The 17,048-nt window shown below is 53.8% G+C and overlaps 1 protein-coding gene across 1 annotated transcript in view; it reads left to right on the top strand.

Annotated features, from left to right (window-relative positions):
- Positions 1-3,123: 3,123 nt before the first annotated feature.
- Positions 3,124-17,048, top strand: part of ZNF423 (zinc finger protein 423) — a 343,906-nt gene continuing 329,981 nt past the window's right edge. Inside the window, exon 1 of the mRNA XM_065925285.1 lies at positions 3,124-3,488. Within this exon, the coding sequence (XP_065781357.1) occupies positions 3,449-3,488 (40 nt within the window). The 5' untranslated portion in view covers positions 3,124-3,448. The remainder of the gene's footprint in view (positions 3,489-17,048) is intronic.

Raw genomic sequence — 17,048 nt, 5'->3', positions numbered from 1 at the left:
CTGCCCTCTGGGCCTTCCGCAGTTCCCCAGGGTGGAAAAAAGGCAGCGCCGCGGGTCTCCAGCCAGTCCTCGCTGCCCGGTGACCCCTCCTTTCCTCCAGCAGCCCCTTCCCCACCGCGCGCTCCTTTGGCCCACCCCGCCCCCTCTCTCCCGGCTCCCGGCTGGGCACGATCCGCAGTCTCCAGCCCCCCAGAGAGCCCGGGAGGGCGAGCCGGGGGCTGTTCTCCGCCCCCTCCCCCTAGGAGAGGCAGCCCGCGGCGGGGGCACCCCGGAGTCGCGGCCAATCGCCCCCCTCCCCCAGCGTGTGCCATCTGCCGCCTGTCAGCCTCTCTCCGCGGGCCGCGATCCCAGGCGCCGGCGGGGGTGGGGAGCTGCTGCTTCGGCCCCTCCTTCCTGGCTCCTTCCCAGGCGCCTCGCGGCCTCTGCCCTCGCTGTGGCCCTTGGCACCCCTTCTCCTTCTCACCCCGGCCGTCCCTGAGCTGCGGGAGGCGGCTCCCGTTCCCCTCTGGGAAGGCCCAGAGATGCTGGACACTCTAGGACGCAGGAGCTGGGGACGCAGCGACCCGGGGCGGGGGCGGCAGCCCTCATGGAGGGCGGGGGCAGCTCTCGGGGCCTGAGTCCCAGTCAGGGGACGGCTCTGTCCTGGCCCTGGCCCCTCTCGGGACACTCGCTATCGGTCTCCCGGTGGCAGGGTGTATGCCTCGGAGGCGTCGCGTTTCGCTGGTCGCCCGACTCTACCTCGGAGACGGCCTTGAGCGCGCTAGCTTGGTTTTCTCCCCGGATCCTGCCTCAAGGCCCATCCCAGCCACCCCAGCCGCTGGGGAGGCGGGGGGTGGCATCTACCTTTGCTATCAGCCCAGCACGGGGTCGGGACCCGGAGGCCCAGAGAAGCAAGCGGGGCTGAGCGGGACTTCGAAGCTCGCCGAAGGGGGCGCGGGCCCGGCTGGCCGGCTGGCTGGGAAACTGCGGGGCGCAGGCGCCCTGTTTGGGGCGGGCGCCGTTGCCCGGCCGGCCCCGGCGCGGCTTTCGGCGGGCAGCAGGTTCTTCCGTGAAAGGTTGCCCTGGGTAACTCGTCTCCGAGGGGACACAGCCCTCCCCTCTCCAAGTGGCAACTTATCGATCCGCGAGATTGATAACCCTCAGCGCCGCGCCGCGCACTCGCTCCGCTCTCCCAGCTCTGGGGCTCGCCGGCCCAAGGTGGCGCCACTCGCCCAAGGAAGGGCGGGGTGGGCGGGCGGGAGATGTCGGGTCCTTTTACCCACCCTGAACCTGGCCTCCTGCAGCTAGTGGTGGACGGAGGAGACTAGGAAACGGTTTAGGGGAGCCGCCTGGAGAAGACATCCTAAATCTGAGCCCTTCCCCTGGAGGCTCTAAGACCCAAGTCTCGACCTGTTCAAGAGCTGCTAGGACCCGAGGCGCCCCCTGGTGGCTGGGGCAAAACTTTATGTCAAGTAGGAGCAGGTCTATTAATCTCGGGAGGAGGAAGTGCTACTGCAATGTTTGGGGCTAAGGTGATTTCTTTACAGTATTAGCGAAGAAGCGTGCAACCAGACGCGGGAACTCTACAGATTCAGGTGTTGGGGTGGAAAAGATTTAGCCCAGTAAAGTAAGAGTTTCTGGATATGGGGCAGGAATGGTCTTCAAACACCGATTGAAGGGCAGAATCCAACAAGGAAAAACCAGGTTCACGGATAATGCATATACGTGGGGTGCAATTTGCAGAGCTGGCAGTGCCAGAGCAATTCACCCCAGTGTGCTCCCCCCACCCCCCAGTTTCTTCACTTTTTGCAGTTTGTGATGCAAAGGTATCTTGGCGAGCTTGACAGCGCGCGTGGGCCCTGTATCTGTTCCCTCCTCCCTTCCCCGCGGCCGCCAGCGCCGGAGTTGGGGCCCCGCGTGCCGGTGCGGTGCCCGTGCCCGCGCCGTGCCTGCCGCCGCCGCCGCCGCGGTCCGGGTTTTGCGGGCGGCCGGAGCTGTATTTCCAGCGCTGTCCATCGCTCGGTGCTGTTGGCCCTCTCTCCGTCTGATCCGAGCCGGAGCAGTGCGGGGCGCCCCACGGGATCAGAGCGCTCCCCCGCCGGGACTCCGCTCCTCACATCCTCCTGCTGGGACCCGGCTACATTTCCAGCCAAGCCTGGCTTTATTATGTGTCTCTGCAGTGCAGCCCCAGCAGCCGGATCGGGAGGAGGAGAGCCAGCGACCACAAAGAAGACAGGAGCGCAAGGGAGGCTGGCGGGCGGGCCGGCGCCGGCTGGAGCGCGGAGGAGCCGGGGCGCAGCCGCCGCCGCCGCTGCCCGGGAGGACGGGAGCCCGGCCGCCGCCTGCTCGTCCTCCTCCTCCGCCGCCGCGGCCGCCGCCTCCCGCCTCTCCGAGCCCCTGGTCCATGGAGGCAGCTAGCGGGGCCGGCGAATTGGCACCGGCCTGGGGATCGGCTGCGCGCCTCGCGCTGAGCACCGCAGCCCGAGGGCAGGCAGCGGCGGCCCGGCGCACGGGCTGAGCGATGCCCGGGGCACGGGCGCGCCTGCCCGCCGCCGCCTGAGCGCCCCCGCGCGCCCCTTCCTCCTCCGGGGGGCCGGCGCCGGACCGAGCCGAGAGCCAGAGAAGGGGGCGTGAGCCAGGGGCCCCGAGCTGCGGCTTCCGAGCGGCTGCGGCCGTTTCGAGCCCCCCAAGTAGGCTGAGTTGAGGGATCCCCGTCCCCATCCATCATAATCTCCAAACCCGGCGTTTGGGCATTTTAAAACCATTAATATTTATTATTATTTTTTTGGGCGGCAGGGGATAATTTGAAGGCTTTTTTTTTTTCTTTTTCCGAGGGGTACTGAGCTTCCGCGCTCTCGACCGCCTCTCGGTCTCCTCCCCTCCTGAGACCCCCTCGACTCCAGCCCCGTCCCCCCTCCTCAGATGGGTTCATTGTGAGCTCCGCACCGGGCTGCGTAGCCGGACGCCTGCAAACTTTGCACAAAAATCCGGCAAGGGGCGGAGGAGGAGAAGGAGGAGGAGGGTGAGGGTGGCGGTGGGGTGGGGGAGGGAGGGAGGGGGCCGCTGGGGCCGGGGGCCGGCGGGGGGTGGGGAGGAGGAGGGGGGCGGCTTTTTTTTTTTTTTTTTTTTTGCATAACTCGGCTCGGCCGAGTGGCCTCCGGACTCCCCGCGCCGCTGGGACCGCCGCTGGGACCGGGAGCCCCCGGCTGCCGCATTGCAACAGGCAGGGCCCCGGCGCGCCCCCCGGGCCTCCCCCCGCCCCGGAGCGGCCTCGGCCGGCCCGGGCCGCCCCCCCCAGGGAGGCCGCCCCGGACCTGCGATCCGCTCCCCACAGCTGCCGACCCGGCTGCAAAAAAAAAAGTTTCCGAGAGGCAGGAGGAGGAGAAGGGGGAGAAGGGCAGCCCGGAGCGGCAGGGGGCGGCGGGGGGAGCCGGCCGCGGAGGGCGACGGAGCGCCGGGAGCCCCGGACATGTCCAGGCGGAAGCAGGCGAAGCCGCGCTCGGTGAAAGGTGAGCGAGCGGGGCCCGGCGGAGGCGCGAGCGAGCGAGGAGGGAGGGAGCGAGGGAGGAGGGACCGGCGAGCGGGCGGGCGGCCGGGGACCCAAGCGAGCGAGCGGAGAGGAGGAGGAGGCGGCAGAGGAGGCGGAGGCGGAGGAGGAGGAAGAGGAGGGGGAGGAGGAAGCCGCGAGCGGGAGGCGGAGGCGGCGGAGGGGGCACACCGCGGACACCCTAGCCGCCCGGACCCTCTCCGGGCCCGGCGCTGCCGCCCGCGGGGGATCCGGGCCTGGGGGCGCAGCCGAGGGGCCCTCGCTGCTCCCTCCGTGCGGGCCCCGGGCCCGCGTGGCCAATCAAGGGGTGCGGGCCCGACTTGGCGGGGATTGCGAATCTCGGCGGCGGCGGCGGCGGCGGCGGCGGCGGGCGGCCGGGCGGGCGGCGGGAGGAAGGAAGAGGCGGTGAGGACCGGCGCCCAGGAGGCCCGTAGCTCCGAGGCCGCTCTCGCTGGGCCCGGGGCCTTGCCGCCTCTCCTCCGTCCACGCCTTGTCGCCCCGGGACGCCGTGGTCGTCGGGCGTTGCTGGCGCGCGCCGCGGGTCCCCGCCCTGGCCGCCGGACGCCCCCTCCCTGCCCCCTGCCCAGGCCGCCCTCCCGGCCCGGGCCCCCACACTTCCTGCCTCCTCCACCGAGGCCAACCGGGCCGGGAGCCTCCGCCAGGAGTTCATTGTCTGCGCAGCGCCGGCGGGACGCGGGTCCCCAGGGGAGCGCAGCGGCTGCCGCGCGCGCCCCTCTGCCGAGAGCTCCCGGGACGCGACCCTGGGCACCTACATTCTCGACACCTAGGCCGGCTTCTCGAATCGGATCCCCGGAATGCACACTTTTGAGGACACCCCCCCCTCCCCCCCCACACACACCACACACCTCTTCGTGTCCTTCCTTGCTTTGTATTTCTATCGAGCGCCTGCGGCCCGAGTGGGCCCCCTGGGGGAGCAGAGGCCCTCGGGGAGATGCCCTGTGAGGGCAGCTGAGCTCCTCCCTTGCCCTTCTTTCCCCACCCGCTGGCCTCTCCAGGCCTCTCCTGCTGCTTTGTCCCGATTCCAGCCCCCCCGGGTGGGTGCCCGGCCTCCCGCCCGCGCTGGGAGATGACAGAGGAAGGACAGGATGAGAGCGGCTCCGTCTCTGGAGCCCAAAGTCCCGAGGCCCTTGTTCTGTCCCAACTCCCTTGATGACCTCTGGCCCGAGCCCAGTTCTGCTCTGAAAAGTTCATTTCCTGGAGGCCTGCGCGGGAAGGCGCAGGGGCCTCCTCTCCCTTCCTGCCAGCCTTGCTCCAGGCTGGAATGGCTGGGAGTGAATCTGGCAATGAGGGTCGTGGGACACCCGCCATTGCTATCCTTCCAAAGTCCCAGGAGATCTCGGGCACTCGGCTCAACAGAGATTCTCCTTGTCATCTGAGAGGCAGGCCAGCTCAGTCTGAACTCAGCAATCCGGCTGCGCTCTTTTCCTCTTTCCTTGAGAGAAGTTGGTCTTGTTCCCCTCACCCTGGCAGGCATCCTAGTCCTGGATAGCCAGACCTGTTCCACAGAACCGGAGGGTCTACAGGGTGTCCTGGTTGAAACCAGAAGAGAGAGACCTCAAGAGCGGGACAGGAGGACGGTAGATGTTTGTCCTATGCTGAATAGAAGGGTTCTCAGCCTGAAATAACATTTGATTTCTTTTCTCTTTCCCTGGCTCACTGCTCACTCCAAGAGCCACTTAAGGTGGCCCAGAAGAAAATGTACAATTGGAGTTTCATTGGAAAAGGGGTTTCTATCTAACCTGGGCAGTTGATTTTGAATTAAATCCGTGTATTGAAGCAGATTTTTCCCAGAGGAAGATGCAGAACTTAACCACCTCTAACCTGAACCCAAGCCTCTTTACCTCCTTATTTCAGAAGGCGAAGGTAGAGCAATTTGCTGGGAACAGATGGGTGGGTGTTTCAGAGTTGCTGGAACCTAATTCTAAAACCACTCTGTGTATCTCTGAGAAAGACTCAAGAATCAGACTCCAAATGTTCATGAAATGAGCTTGGATATGATTTGTAATGAATGTATCTTTTGATATATATATATATGAAGGTGTATAGCAGAGAATTCAAGCTGATTGCTGTTTTGTTGTTAAGTCACTAAGTCATGTCCTAGTCTTTTGCAACCCCATGTACTGTAGCCCACCAGGCTCCTCTGTCTATGGGTTTTTCCAGGCAAGAATACTGGAGCGGGTTGCCATTTCCTTCTCCAGGGGATCTTCCCGACCCAGGGATCGAACCTGCGTCTCCTGCTTGGCAGGCAGATTCTTGACCACTGAGCCACCTGGGAAGACCCAGTTGGTGGTGGGGAAGACAGCAATGTGGGAACAAGGCCAGGGTAGGCATTTTGAGAAGCGTTGTAAGTATCAACCACACAGCGCTGGAGCCTGAGATCCTGTTTCTTCCCTCAGTTCTTTGCATTTTCCACAAGCAGCTCCAACTTGTGCCTGTCACCATTTTGCCACTTATTGAGTTTACTGGGGTGAACAGGGTGGAGATACAGCCACTTATCCAGGGAGGAATTAAGAGAGAAGATAATTTGAATAGATAAGAGTTACAGCACAGGATTTATGGCTTTTCAAGAACTGCCTCCCCCCTACCCCCCAAAGCAATATTCAAAAGTGTATGCTTGCGTGTGGACAGCTCCATACCAAGTGTTTAAAATGACAAGGTCTTCACCCTTAAAGATGCTTCTTAAGGAACAGTGGTGCCTTTTAAATTGTATTTGATTTTATTTTGCCTCCATCGCTGTGTGTCAGGGTTAAAGTCAAGGCATTGTGGACTTCCCCAGCCCGCGTGTTCTGCTGTGAAAGTCGCTTGACGGTATAGTTTGTAATTGATCTCGGAAATGTGAAAGCCCATAGCAGGAAGGAAAGACAGAAATATAACAGTTTCTAATGGATGCTCAGAAAGTATGATTTGAAAGCACGGCATTGCTGCTTTGAAAATCAAACAGGCCTTGGTGGGGGGGTTTCACTTCCCACTCGCCGACATAGCCTCCCTTCTGGAGTGGGGTCACTTGTCCCCCTCGGGATGTTTGTCCTTCTTTGGAAAACCCAGGGAGCACACCCAACCAATAGGGAAGGGGGTCGGACAGTAGGGCAGTGGGGGGAATAGCCTCATTGGTTTTCAAAAGCCTTGTGATTTAAAAAAAAAAAAACCACACACACCAAAAAACCTATGAATGTTACAAAAGTCACATTTTCTGACCGATTTCCCCCTCCGACACCATTCTCTCCTTTTCTGTTTCCCGGTGGTGTGGTGTGGCTGTTGCGAGATGATTTGTTCCCTTTGATAATTTTGGCCTCATTCTCCAGGGCTGTTCCCATCGCATCTCACTGATGTTATTTCGGCTGATGATATCAGGTGGTTTGTTAACCTGTCTCCCTGTACCCACACTGCCTCTTCAGATCCACAGAACAGCCTCTCCATTTATATGGAAAATTAACACATCTTTTTTTCCCAGTCTCCGGCTTAAAACTTTTGAATAACTGGTAATGCTGTTGATTTTTCTCCATTGAGAAAAATCTTAATTACAGTTCTTAATATTAACTAGCACTTAGGTTGTGTCCACGCACCCCCAACCCCGACATCCTAAAACTACCCCCAGTGACTTCTCTGTGCTCCCCTCCCCTTGTTTATCTTCCGCTCCTGCCAGCCCGTAGCTCCTCCAAAGTCCATCTTATAAATTCGGTGGTCTAAGGACTTGGAAACAGTATAGTTCAACACTGCTCGTGTTTCCATGGAAATAATTGAGATGTAATAAATAGAGGCATTCTGAGGTTACAGGTTTCTTGATTCAGCTGAGACCACATACAAGTGTAAATTGTCGAGATTTGTTTGGCTAAATGTACATGATCTTGTAGGAAGGGCAAAACAAATGCTTTATAGGTTCTTTAGCTATCTATGTGGATTGGGGCAGCTAACATTTAATCCTAATATTTAATTCCCCCTTCCTCAGTGAGATCACTAACTTCCAGCTTTGGAGGGACCTGTCTCAGTGTAGAAAACATCCTTTATGTGTAGTAATTGTCATTTAAATTCTTCCACTTCTTTCATGCAAAACTTAATAAGCAATACAGTTTAACTGTGTGTCTTGGACAGGAGGGCTCTGCTAAATATTGAGCCATAAGGTGCCAAGTGTGCATCGCATGAAAGGTACAAGATGCTGGTGACTTTACAGTTGTGAAGAAACTGGGTAAAACCAGCTTGGCACTGTGGTGGCCTGCTACAGCCTGGTAACAGAGGAGGAGGAGGCAAAACCAAGTGAGGAGGAAACTAGAGTGCAGCGTCTGATATAGCATTCCTAGCTGGAGACTAAAGCTGCAGGTCTGGTTCAGTCTAATAGAAAGTTGCAATAATTGCTATATCGGTAGCCAACTCTTAAGCTGGTGGCTGTGGAATTCTTCCCCTGATGTAGGATTTAATAGTCTGGCAATTAGATGCATTGATTTCTCTTAACTGTTCATTTGGATGTGTAAACCAAAGAAACCCGCCACTGCTGCAGGCGGCTGCCTGGCTCTCGGAAAAAAGGCAGATTTAGGTGATGGTGGTAGGAGGATGAATTCTTCAAGGCAATGTTGGGGCCAGTTCCCTCTTCTTTTGACATTTCAGCCCATTTTGCAGTAAAATGAAGAGCAGCTGTTGTTCAGACAGTGTTTAAAAACCAACAACGGTGTCCCGTTCGGTCTGAAAAGCAAACACCCTCTTCTGCTGCAGACACGTATAGAGTAACATTTCTGTCTCTGAGTGACTGGACTCACTTGCATATTTTTGGCAGATGGTCGGTTAGGTACCAGAGGGAAAAGTCACACAACACCTTGGCTCCGAGTTCCAGAGGGACCTCTTGCCCGAAACGGAGTGAGTTCTCTCTCCCCTTCCTAGGGGCCTGGTGTCCCCTAGACCGCAGTGTCTCTGTCAAGCCCTGAAGAGATATGGGACGTGGTACCTTGGACTCCTTGGCATGGTGGCTATGTGACTTCAGTGGCTTGGAGAGGGGGTAGATAATGAACCCTTGCAAACGTTAACACCTCTTAACTCCCTGCTCCTGGACCTGCAGGTTTCTGTAAGTGTCGCTAACTTCTCTTTGCAGGCATCTAAAGCTGTCTTGAGGAGGACTCTCTGTCCTCATGGCCCTATCTATTTTTTTCCTTTGTTTAAACTGAGGTGGATGTGTGGGTTTAGTTAACTCTTTGTCCGAAGTTAAGATGGACTTACCTTTCCTGGACCTTGTCTGCGGTACACTGGTATTTGTGAAGAATATTATCTTCACATCTTGAAAATGTTTGCAATAGATATTGGGGTTCCTTTCTTATCTCTGGGTCCAGGTAATTACAACAGAATACCTTGAAAACTGTTAGCGGTCTCCCTGTTACCGTGAGTAGCTGGGGAAAGCCTTGATACACCTTGATTGGTGAATCTGACAATTTCTGCAAATTCCTGTCCGTCTGAAAGGGCATTTTGTGTATAAGCATGTTAATCGGTAATCAGAGTAGTTTTATACCCAAAATGGACTAATTAAGTCTGGATTGGTTATATCCCGCTTGAAGTTTTTGGTACTGTCAGCTCCCCCTGACTGTGGGAGAGGTGGGGTGGGGGAGTGAGGGAAGTGCTGATGGAAACTTGATTCATCGCTTACCTGCAGGGAACGGTGGCAGCCAACGATTGGGGTTGTACACTCAGTAAATAAAAATACTTTATCTCTTTCAAGGAGCGCCAATTAGCTGATTGCTCCGTGTGGCTGTCTTTAAGGAGAATGCTGTCTTACCTATCTTCTTGTACAAAGGTTTGATTTTTAATGTCTTGTGAAAAGGATTCTCTTTGTCTTGATTGATGTCAGGAATAAAAGCATGATGGTAATATCCCTTTGAAAGCTATTGTATTGTCAGCCCTGGCTGACAGCGGGAGGGCCTCCCAGCATTATAGATTAGTGCTGTGAAAACACTGACATTTTCTTTGTTACGTTGCTGTTGTTCTGCTTGCAAAGTCAATTACACAACGTCGGAGCTCAGTTACAGAGTTGACTTTGGAAGTAGCAATGTCTTTTCATTCTCTTCTTAAAGATATAATTTTCCTGTGTGGTTGTTGTCGTTGTTTTGTTTTCTTTCTCTCTTTCTTTTTGACCTGCTTCCCTCCGGTGACCACCCCCTCTGCCCCTCAAGAGTCAGAACGCATTAGCTAGGCAAACACACTCTGGGTTCAGTTGTGACAAGTCAAATTCTAAGATTGCCACATCATTATCTCTGAATTCTTCTGCTCATTCACATTTCAGTGGCTTCTTATTGATGTAGTGACTACAGCAGCCAAGATACATAAAAAGCCCATCAAATGAGATTATGGTATTGATAATCTCTTATCAAGTGGGTTGCTCTGGATTTAGGGTCCTTGTGCTGTGTGTGTGGGTACTCATTCTCTAAGTTCATGTCCAACTCTGTGACCCCATGAACTGTAGCCTGCCAGGCTCCTCTGTCTTTGGGACTTCCCAGGCAAGAATACTGGAGTGGGTTGCCATTTCCTTCTGCAGGGCATCTTCCTGATCCAGGGATCAAACCTGGGTCTCCTGCATGGCAGGTGGATTCTTTACCACTGGGCCACGGGGGAAGCCTTTGGGGTCCTTAAGTTCGGCAAATTCTGTTTTTTTTTTTTCCCCCTGACCCAGGTTGAACCAAGTTCCTGGGCTTTTGGGAGCACCCCTCCCGGCCCCCAGCAAATAATTTTTTGCTGCAAAAGATATATAATAAACATTCCGATCTCACAGGCCAGGGCTGGTGATCTTTGGACTTAGAATCTTGGATGACATCTTTATCTCGTAAGAGAACCTTGTAACCCACCCTTCTCCCATTGCAGATGGCAAATGCGAATTATAAGGCTCTCCAAGGTGCCTTTACTGGGTACCCTTGAACTCAGGAGTGATTTTCATCCCCGTGTGAAATTCTGCTGCTGAAAGGGAGGTAGGCTTGACATGTCCAAAGCTAAAAGTGGTCAGGGTGGAGGTTTTTATTTACACTCCCCCTACCTCCATCCCTGCCTTCTTCAGGAAGAGCAAACCGGCTCTCTGAACTTGGCCGCCGATGAGGCAGCTACCTGAGAGTGGACCGGACTCGCCACTGATTCCAGATGACAGGGAGGCCGGGAAACTCCAGCCGAGGACTCTAATTGTGGGCCCCCAAAGTTGTTATTATGAACCGTCAGACAAGAGAGTGTGTTCGCCAGCAATTTGTCAGGACTAATTTTGTTTTTCTCCAATAATTGAAAATTAATGTCTTGAAGTGAAAGCAGATGTTCATGTCATCTTCTGAATTGGGATATAAAATGGGGCTCTGTAGATGGGCTCACTAATTTAACTGTAATTTCCCTCTCGTAGCTAATGGGGGTGTTGGGGCTGACGTCACCTGAGGCCAGAGTTGGGGGGTGAGAGCATCAGCTGTACCAGTTGTGCTGTCTGAGGTGCCGGGAGCTTTGGTTTTGGAGGGAGAGCATGTAAATAAACTTATTTCCTGGAGCTATGAAACTTGGGAGAATCCATTAGTTTGAATGCTCATTGTGCAAGAGATGTTTATTGAGATAATTCAAGGCTTTATGCTGGAAAAGGTGAGGGAGCCTGCATGTAGGAAGACAGTGGATTCCTACAGGTTAGAGGATTCTGGGTTCACCAGGCATCTTACCTCAATTTTTTTAAGGGAAGAAAATGAAAAGTTGTTAGTCCCTACCCCAGACCACCTAGTCGAGCATCTCTAGGCTCTGAAAGCGGGAATCTGTAATTTTAACCAGCTTTACAGTTGGTAAAGAATCCTCCTGTCAATGTAGGAGACACAAGAGATGTGATTTCGCTTCCTGGGTCGGGAAGATCCCCTGGAGGAGGAAATGGCAACCCACTCCAGTATTCTTACCTGGAAAATTCCATGGACCAGCAAGCCTGGTGGGCTACAGGGGATTTGCCTGTGGGGCAGCCGTGGGGTTGGGGTTGCAAAGACTCAGATGGGAAGGAATCTGCCTGCAGTGCTGGAGACCCGGGTTCGATACCTGGTTTGGGAAGATCCCCTGGAGGAGGTCATGGCAACCCACTCCAGAATTCTTGCCTGGAGAATTCCATGGACAGAGGAGCTTGGCAGGCTGCAGTCCATGGGGTCACAAAGAGTCAGACATGACTGAGTGACTAACACACACATACATAACATAAAATTTACCATCTTAGCCTTTTTAAGTGTCAGACTCAGTGACTTTAAGTACATTCACATCATTGTGCAGCCATCATGAACATTCATTTTAACCAGGTGGTGGTGGTGGGTTGGGGGATCTTAGCCCATCACCCTCCGAGGAGGCCCTCAGTTCAAGGCCTCCATTTTCCAGGGAGAGAGGAGAAACAGAGGCCCCGAAGATGCAGTGACTTGGAGAACTGGTGATGTTTTTCCTTGCTGCAGTGAGAGAGGGGAGACAGGTGTGCTCAAAGCACACTTCAGGGCTCCATCAGGGCTGAGAGCCGGGCAAGAGGGGTGCTTCGGAGCTGTTGAGGGATCTGGTGACGACTCTAAGGATGAGAACGTGCATTCTCTCTCCTTGGGGGCACCATTTCTCTGGAGACTGAGACTAGCAGGTGTGAGGTTGGCCCGTGGCCGCCACACCTGCCTGCCAGGACTCAGACAGCCCCTCTGACTTAGCAGCCCTGCACACTTGAGGCTGGTTCGTCTGCGATGGCGCAGGGGAGGGACAGCTGTTGTGGAATGGCCACTTAGCTGCTTTGGTTTCCAGTCCTAGAGTGCCCACTGCCTCTGGCCCGCCGGTCTGGGTACTACAGACTCTTTATACTGTTCTCCTTGAGGTGCCAGCTACCTTTTCCTCCCCCATATTTTCCTGTAATTGAAATCTGCCCTTTCGTTACCTGGGCATGAATTATTTTTTGCAGCGTTGTCATTCCCTATCCTGCTGTGAGGTTTATCTCTTCTGTTGATCCTAATTAAATAAAACATACTGTTCACCTAACTCCTGTTGCACTGAATTTTACCTGCCTGAGGCAGAGTAATGGCCATCTGGGCTGGGTTAGGGAGCAGGGCATGGCTGGATAAGGGAGCTGGCATGGTAGGGGCTGCTACATCAGGCCTGGGTGTACCCCCTTGGCCTGGGGGGGAGGGCCCGGCAGGACCCCATAGCTGCCAGCAACGTACAGCATATTTCTGGTTCCTGAATTGAGCTATTGCTTTGCCCTAGCCCCATGGGGCTGCAGGTCTGAACCTGGGGACAGGAGAGACAATCACCAGCTCCAGAGAACCCCCAAGGAGGGGGTAAGGGAAGAGAGAGGGCTTCCAGGGTGGGGGGGATGTAGAGAGGGGGCAGGCTCCGGTCGCCTGGGGTTGAGGCTGCAGCTAGCGTTGGGTTCCCTGGGGAACCAAGAGCAGAGCATGCATTCTCACTGCTCAGGACAGCTCTGCAGATGGCCTGTCCCCTCAGGGAGAGAGGGACAGCCAGGGGCCTGGCACACATGTTGGGAAGGTTCAGACCTTTACTATTCTTGCCTTTGAACGTCTCAGAATCTCGACAATCCCAGGTTGAAGAGGAACCTTGGAGGCCACTTCCTTCAGCCTTCCTGTGTGTTTGTGGCATCCTGAGTTCCATCCAGCCTGGACTCACACATTTCAGTCTGTGGGAGCTCACGACCTCTACAGCACAACTTGTGCCTTTTCAGCTTGAATTTCCCATGTTTCTCTTTCCGTGAAACTGCAGTCCGCCTCCTGTAATTTAGGTGCGATGGTCCTGGGTCTGTCTCTTGGGGCCGCAGGGAGTAGCTCCAAGCTCCAGTCCCCAAGGCAGCCCTGTTGAAGGCAAAGCTGGCCTTGGTCTACTGGAAGCTGGCCTTGGTCTACTGGCCCAGGGGGAGAGTATCTTTGCATGGGATGCGGTCAGCCTGGTGGGCTTCCAGGAGGCCATGCTCAATTACAGATGACTGCAGATGACCTTGTCTTGGGCTTCTGGGTCCTTGTGTTTAAAAGGATTTGTTAGGTGAATGAGTAACTGTGTAAGCTATTGAGGGAATGAATGAATGGGTACACAGGTGAATGAGTGAATTGTGAACAAATGACTGATTAAAGACCAGATGAATTCCTAAAAGAATGAGTTAGTGAGTGAGTGGGTAAACTCACATGAAGATGGCACAGACCGTCTCTATGTAAAGGAGGCTGAGTGCCAAAGAATTGATTGGCGCTTTCAAATTGTGGTGCTGGAGAAGACTCTTGAGAGTCCCTTGAATAGCAAGGAGATCAAACCAGTCAATCCTAAAGGAAATCAACCCTGAATACTCATTGGAAGGACTGATGCTGAAGCTGAAGCTCCAATACTTTGGCCACCTGATGGGAAGAGAAGAGCCATCTTACTGGAAAAGAAAAACCCTGATGGTGGGAAAGATTGAGGGCAGGAGGAGAAGCGGGCCACAGGGGATAAGATGGTTGGATGCCATCATCGATCCAATGGACATGGGTTTGAGCAAGCTCTGGGAGATGGTGAAGGACAGGGAAGCCTGGCATGCTGCTGTCCATGGGGTGGCAAAGAGTCGGATACGACTGAGCGACTGTAAAACATCTTCATGGGTGACTTAGGCTCACGGCTGGCATCTCTGGTGGTCTCTCCTGCCTCCTCCCCCTCCTCCAACCCCTATTCTGTTCAAGAGGTGGGAGATGCTCCTCCTGGAGGACTGGGAGCCCTCACACCCCCTTGAGGTTGGGATGCTCTGCGCCCGTTCTTCCCCTTCACCCTTGGCCCGAGCGTGGGGGGTGTGTAGTGCTCTCCTCCTGAGATTGTAGCTACTGTGGCAATCATTGTACTAGTTTGTAAAACACTGTTTTTAAAGAATAAAAGCAATATGAGATTTTCATATTAACTTTAAATAAAACAGAACTTTTAATTGAATAAACTACTCCCTCTTCCCTCTTCCTGCCACAATCCTAAGGGGGCTTCAAAGTGGACATATTTGACCCAGCTCAGTGCTGGCCAGGACTCTGCGGTCCCATCTCCACTAAGTGGCCCTCGGGTGTTTCAGCATCTTTCAGGGACGGTTTGTCCCCAAATAGCACTAGGAGTGAGGGATGGGTTGGGAGAAGGAAGGAGGAAAACAGGATATGTTTGCAGGGAAAACTGCCAGTAAAATAAAACAGCATGAAAAAGAAAGACCCCCCTATCACTGAAGATCTGTGCTAAGATTGACTTATTTCTTTTGCATGGGAGGGTTGCGGTTTGGAGGAAGCATGCTCTGTGATCTTGGGGAGGACAGTGCCCTCTGTGGGCCTCAGTTTTCCCATCTGTGAAATGGAATGGAACTGGGGGGGCTAGCTATCTGTCTTAGATGGTTTAAGATTTTAATCCCTGGAACATAAGAGTGGGAAAGCACAAGATGCTTTGGCTTTAAAATAATACAAACTAGAGAGATACTTTTAGGTTTTTTCAAGGTATTTAAAAAATACATTAATAAAAAGCTCTCTATTGAATTTTGGACTGTGCTGGGCCTCGGTTGTTGCGCGAGGGCTTTCTCTGCTTGCAGGGAGCATGGGCTGCTCTCTAGTTGCGGTGTGTGGATTTCTCGTTGCTGTGGCCTTTCTTGCTGCGGACCACAGGCTCTAGAGCTTGTGGGCTCGGTCGTTGTGGTTCATGGGCCTAGTTGCTTCTACATATGGAGTCTCCCTGGACCAGGGACTGAACCAGTGTCCTCTGCATTGGCAGGCAGATTCTTACCCACAGGACCACCGGGGAAGCCCCCTTTCAAGGTACTTTTTAAAGTGACCTGTCCACAGGGTGAGACATCTGAAGAGGCAGATCTGGGGGAATCCCCCACCAGGGCATCTGGATCCTTCCTTGCTCCCCTGGTCCTTTGGAGGATTGAAGGGAACATCGGATAAGAGAGGACATGTCAAGGGCTTGACTGTGATGTCAGTATCTTTTCACACGTCTGACAGTTCAGCCTGAGGTGTCCCTGGCTCTTTTGGTCCCAGGGCCTTTGCCAGGCATCCTTGGAGTAGGCTCTCTGGTGCTCCTCTAATCCAGGGGGCAACATGGACGGAGAATGTCCAGGCCCTACATATGCCCATCAGAGCCACCAGCATGGCTGGCCCGATGCTGGGGAGAGTGTGGAGGGACAGTCGTGGCCAGACACTCACCTGTGCCAGGCCCTGCCTTCAGCTCCTCCCACCTGGCCCCCCACGGGTTCTCTGATTTATCTCTGTTTCACAGATGCACTAACTGAGGCCCAGAAGTCCCTTGCCCAAAGTCACATGGCTGGAGGGGGGCAGAGCTGAGATTAGCCCAGGGCCTGAGTCAGTAACCATTACCTTATAACTGCCCAAGGATCCCCAAAAAGACAGCAGCGAAGCTCATACTTTCTCCATGGGCTGGAGGAGTCCCCGGCCCCTGGGAAGGAGAGACGGTCACGAGTGAAGGCACAGGAGGTCTGTCCTGCTCCCCAGCTGTCCGTGTTCTCCTCCTTGTGGGCTGTCAACATCCACATCTTTAATAACTGATTTACACATCTTCAAAAACAATTTAATCCCCTTCTCCCCCAGAGATGAGCACTGTTATCCACAGTTCTCTTTCCTCCCAAACCTCTTCTGTGGTGAATTTACATGAAAACATGTATATGTACCCATGCATACACAATTTTAAGCTTAGATAGTATCATATACTGGTTGGCTATGCTGTTATTTGTTGTTTTCATGAAGCAGTGAGTTTTCAGTCTTGGTTGCACATTAGAATCATCTTAGACACTTGAAGAAATAACATAATATCTATGACCCACCATAGATGAAATAATCCAAACTCTCTGAGGATGGTCCCCCAGCTGTTTTTTTTTGTTAAGCTTCTAGGGTATCTTGAGTGTGCAACCAGAGTTAAGAACCATTAGTCTAGGGGACATGATCATGTTAGTGTTGCAGACTATTCCACTTCAACAGCCAGAATGCTGTAGGGTGGGTTCATAGTCCTCTATTGATGGATGTTTAGGTTTTCACTGTTATAGACAAGGATGCAGGTAACATTCTTGTTTATAAATCTTTGTGTTTCTTAGGCTAGATTCCTGGAAGTAGACTTGTTAAGTCAAAGAGTAGTCACTTGTAAATTTTGAAGGATATCTCTAAATTGCTCTCCACAAAGGATGTACCTTCAGTTAATAGTGTGTGAATACATGTTTCTTCTAATCCTTGCCCGCATATTATAGGTCCCTTTTTTCTCCTTCTTTCTCTCCTCCTTCTCCTTCTTTTCCCCACTTTTCCTTTTTACCAATCTGGCAGGCAAGAAATAGCCCATTGTTTTGATTTGTACTTTCCTGATTACTAGTGAAGTTGACCATTTTTCTTATCGTTATAGGATATTTTTTATTTCTTTAGGAAGGGGAACTGAACAGTGCTCTGAATATGGAGCATGGGGGTGTGAGCTTTTCTTTCCATCAACTAGTCCTGTAGTCATGTCTCTTCTTTCTTCCATCAAACATCCATCCACTCATCTATCATCCATCCATTTTCCTTTCATCATCTATCCATCTATC

Source organism: Muntiacus reevesi, chromosome 2 (genome assembly GCF_963930625.1).
Source record: "Muntiacus reevesi chromosome 2, mMunRee1.1, whole genome shotgun sequence".
Classification (NCBI taxonomy): domain Eukaryota; kingdom Metazoa; phylum Chordata; class Mammalia; order Artiodactyla; family Cervidae; genus Muntiacus; species Muntiacus reevesi.
The sequence above is the reverse complement of the archived record's forward strand: the minus strand, read 5'-3'. Positions and strand labels throughout refer to the sequence as shown.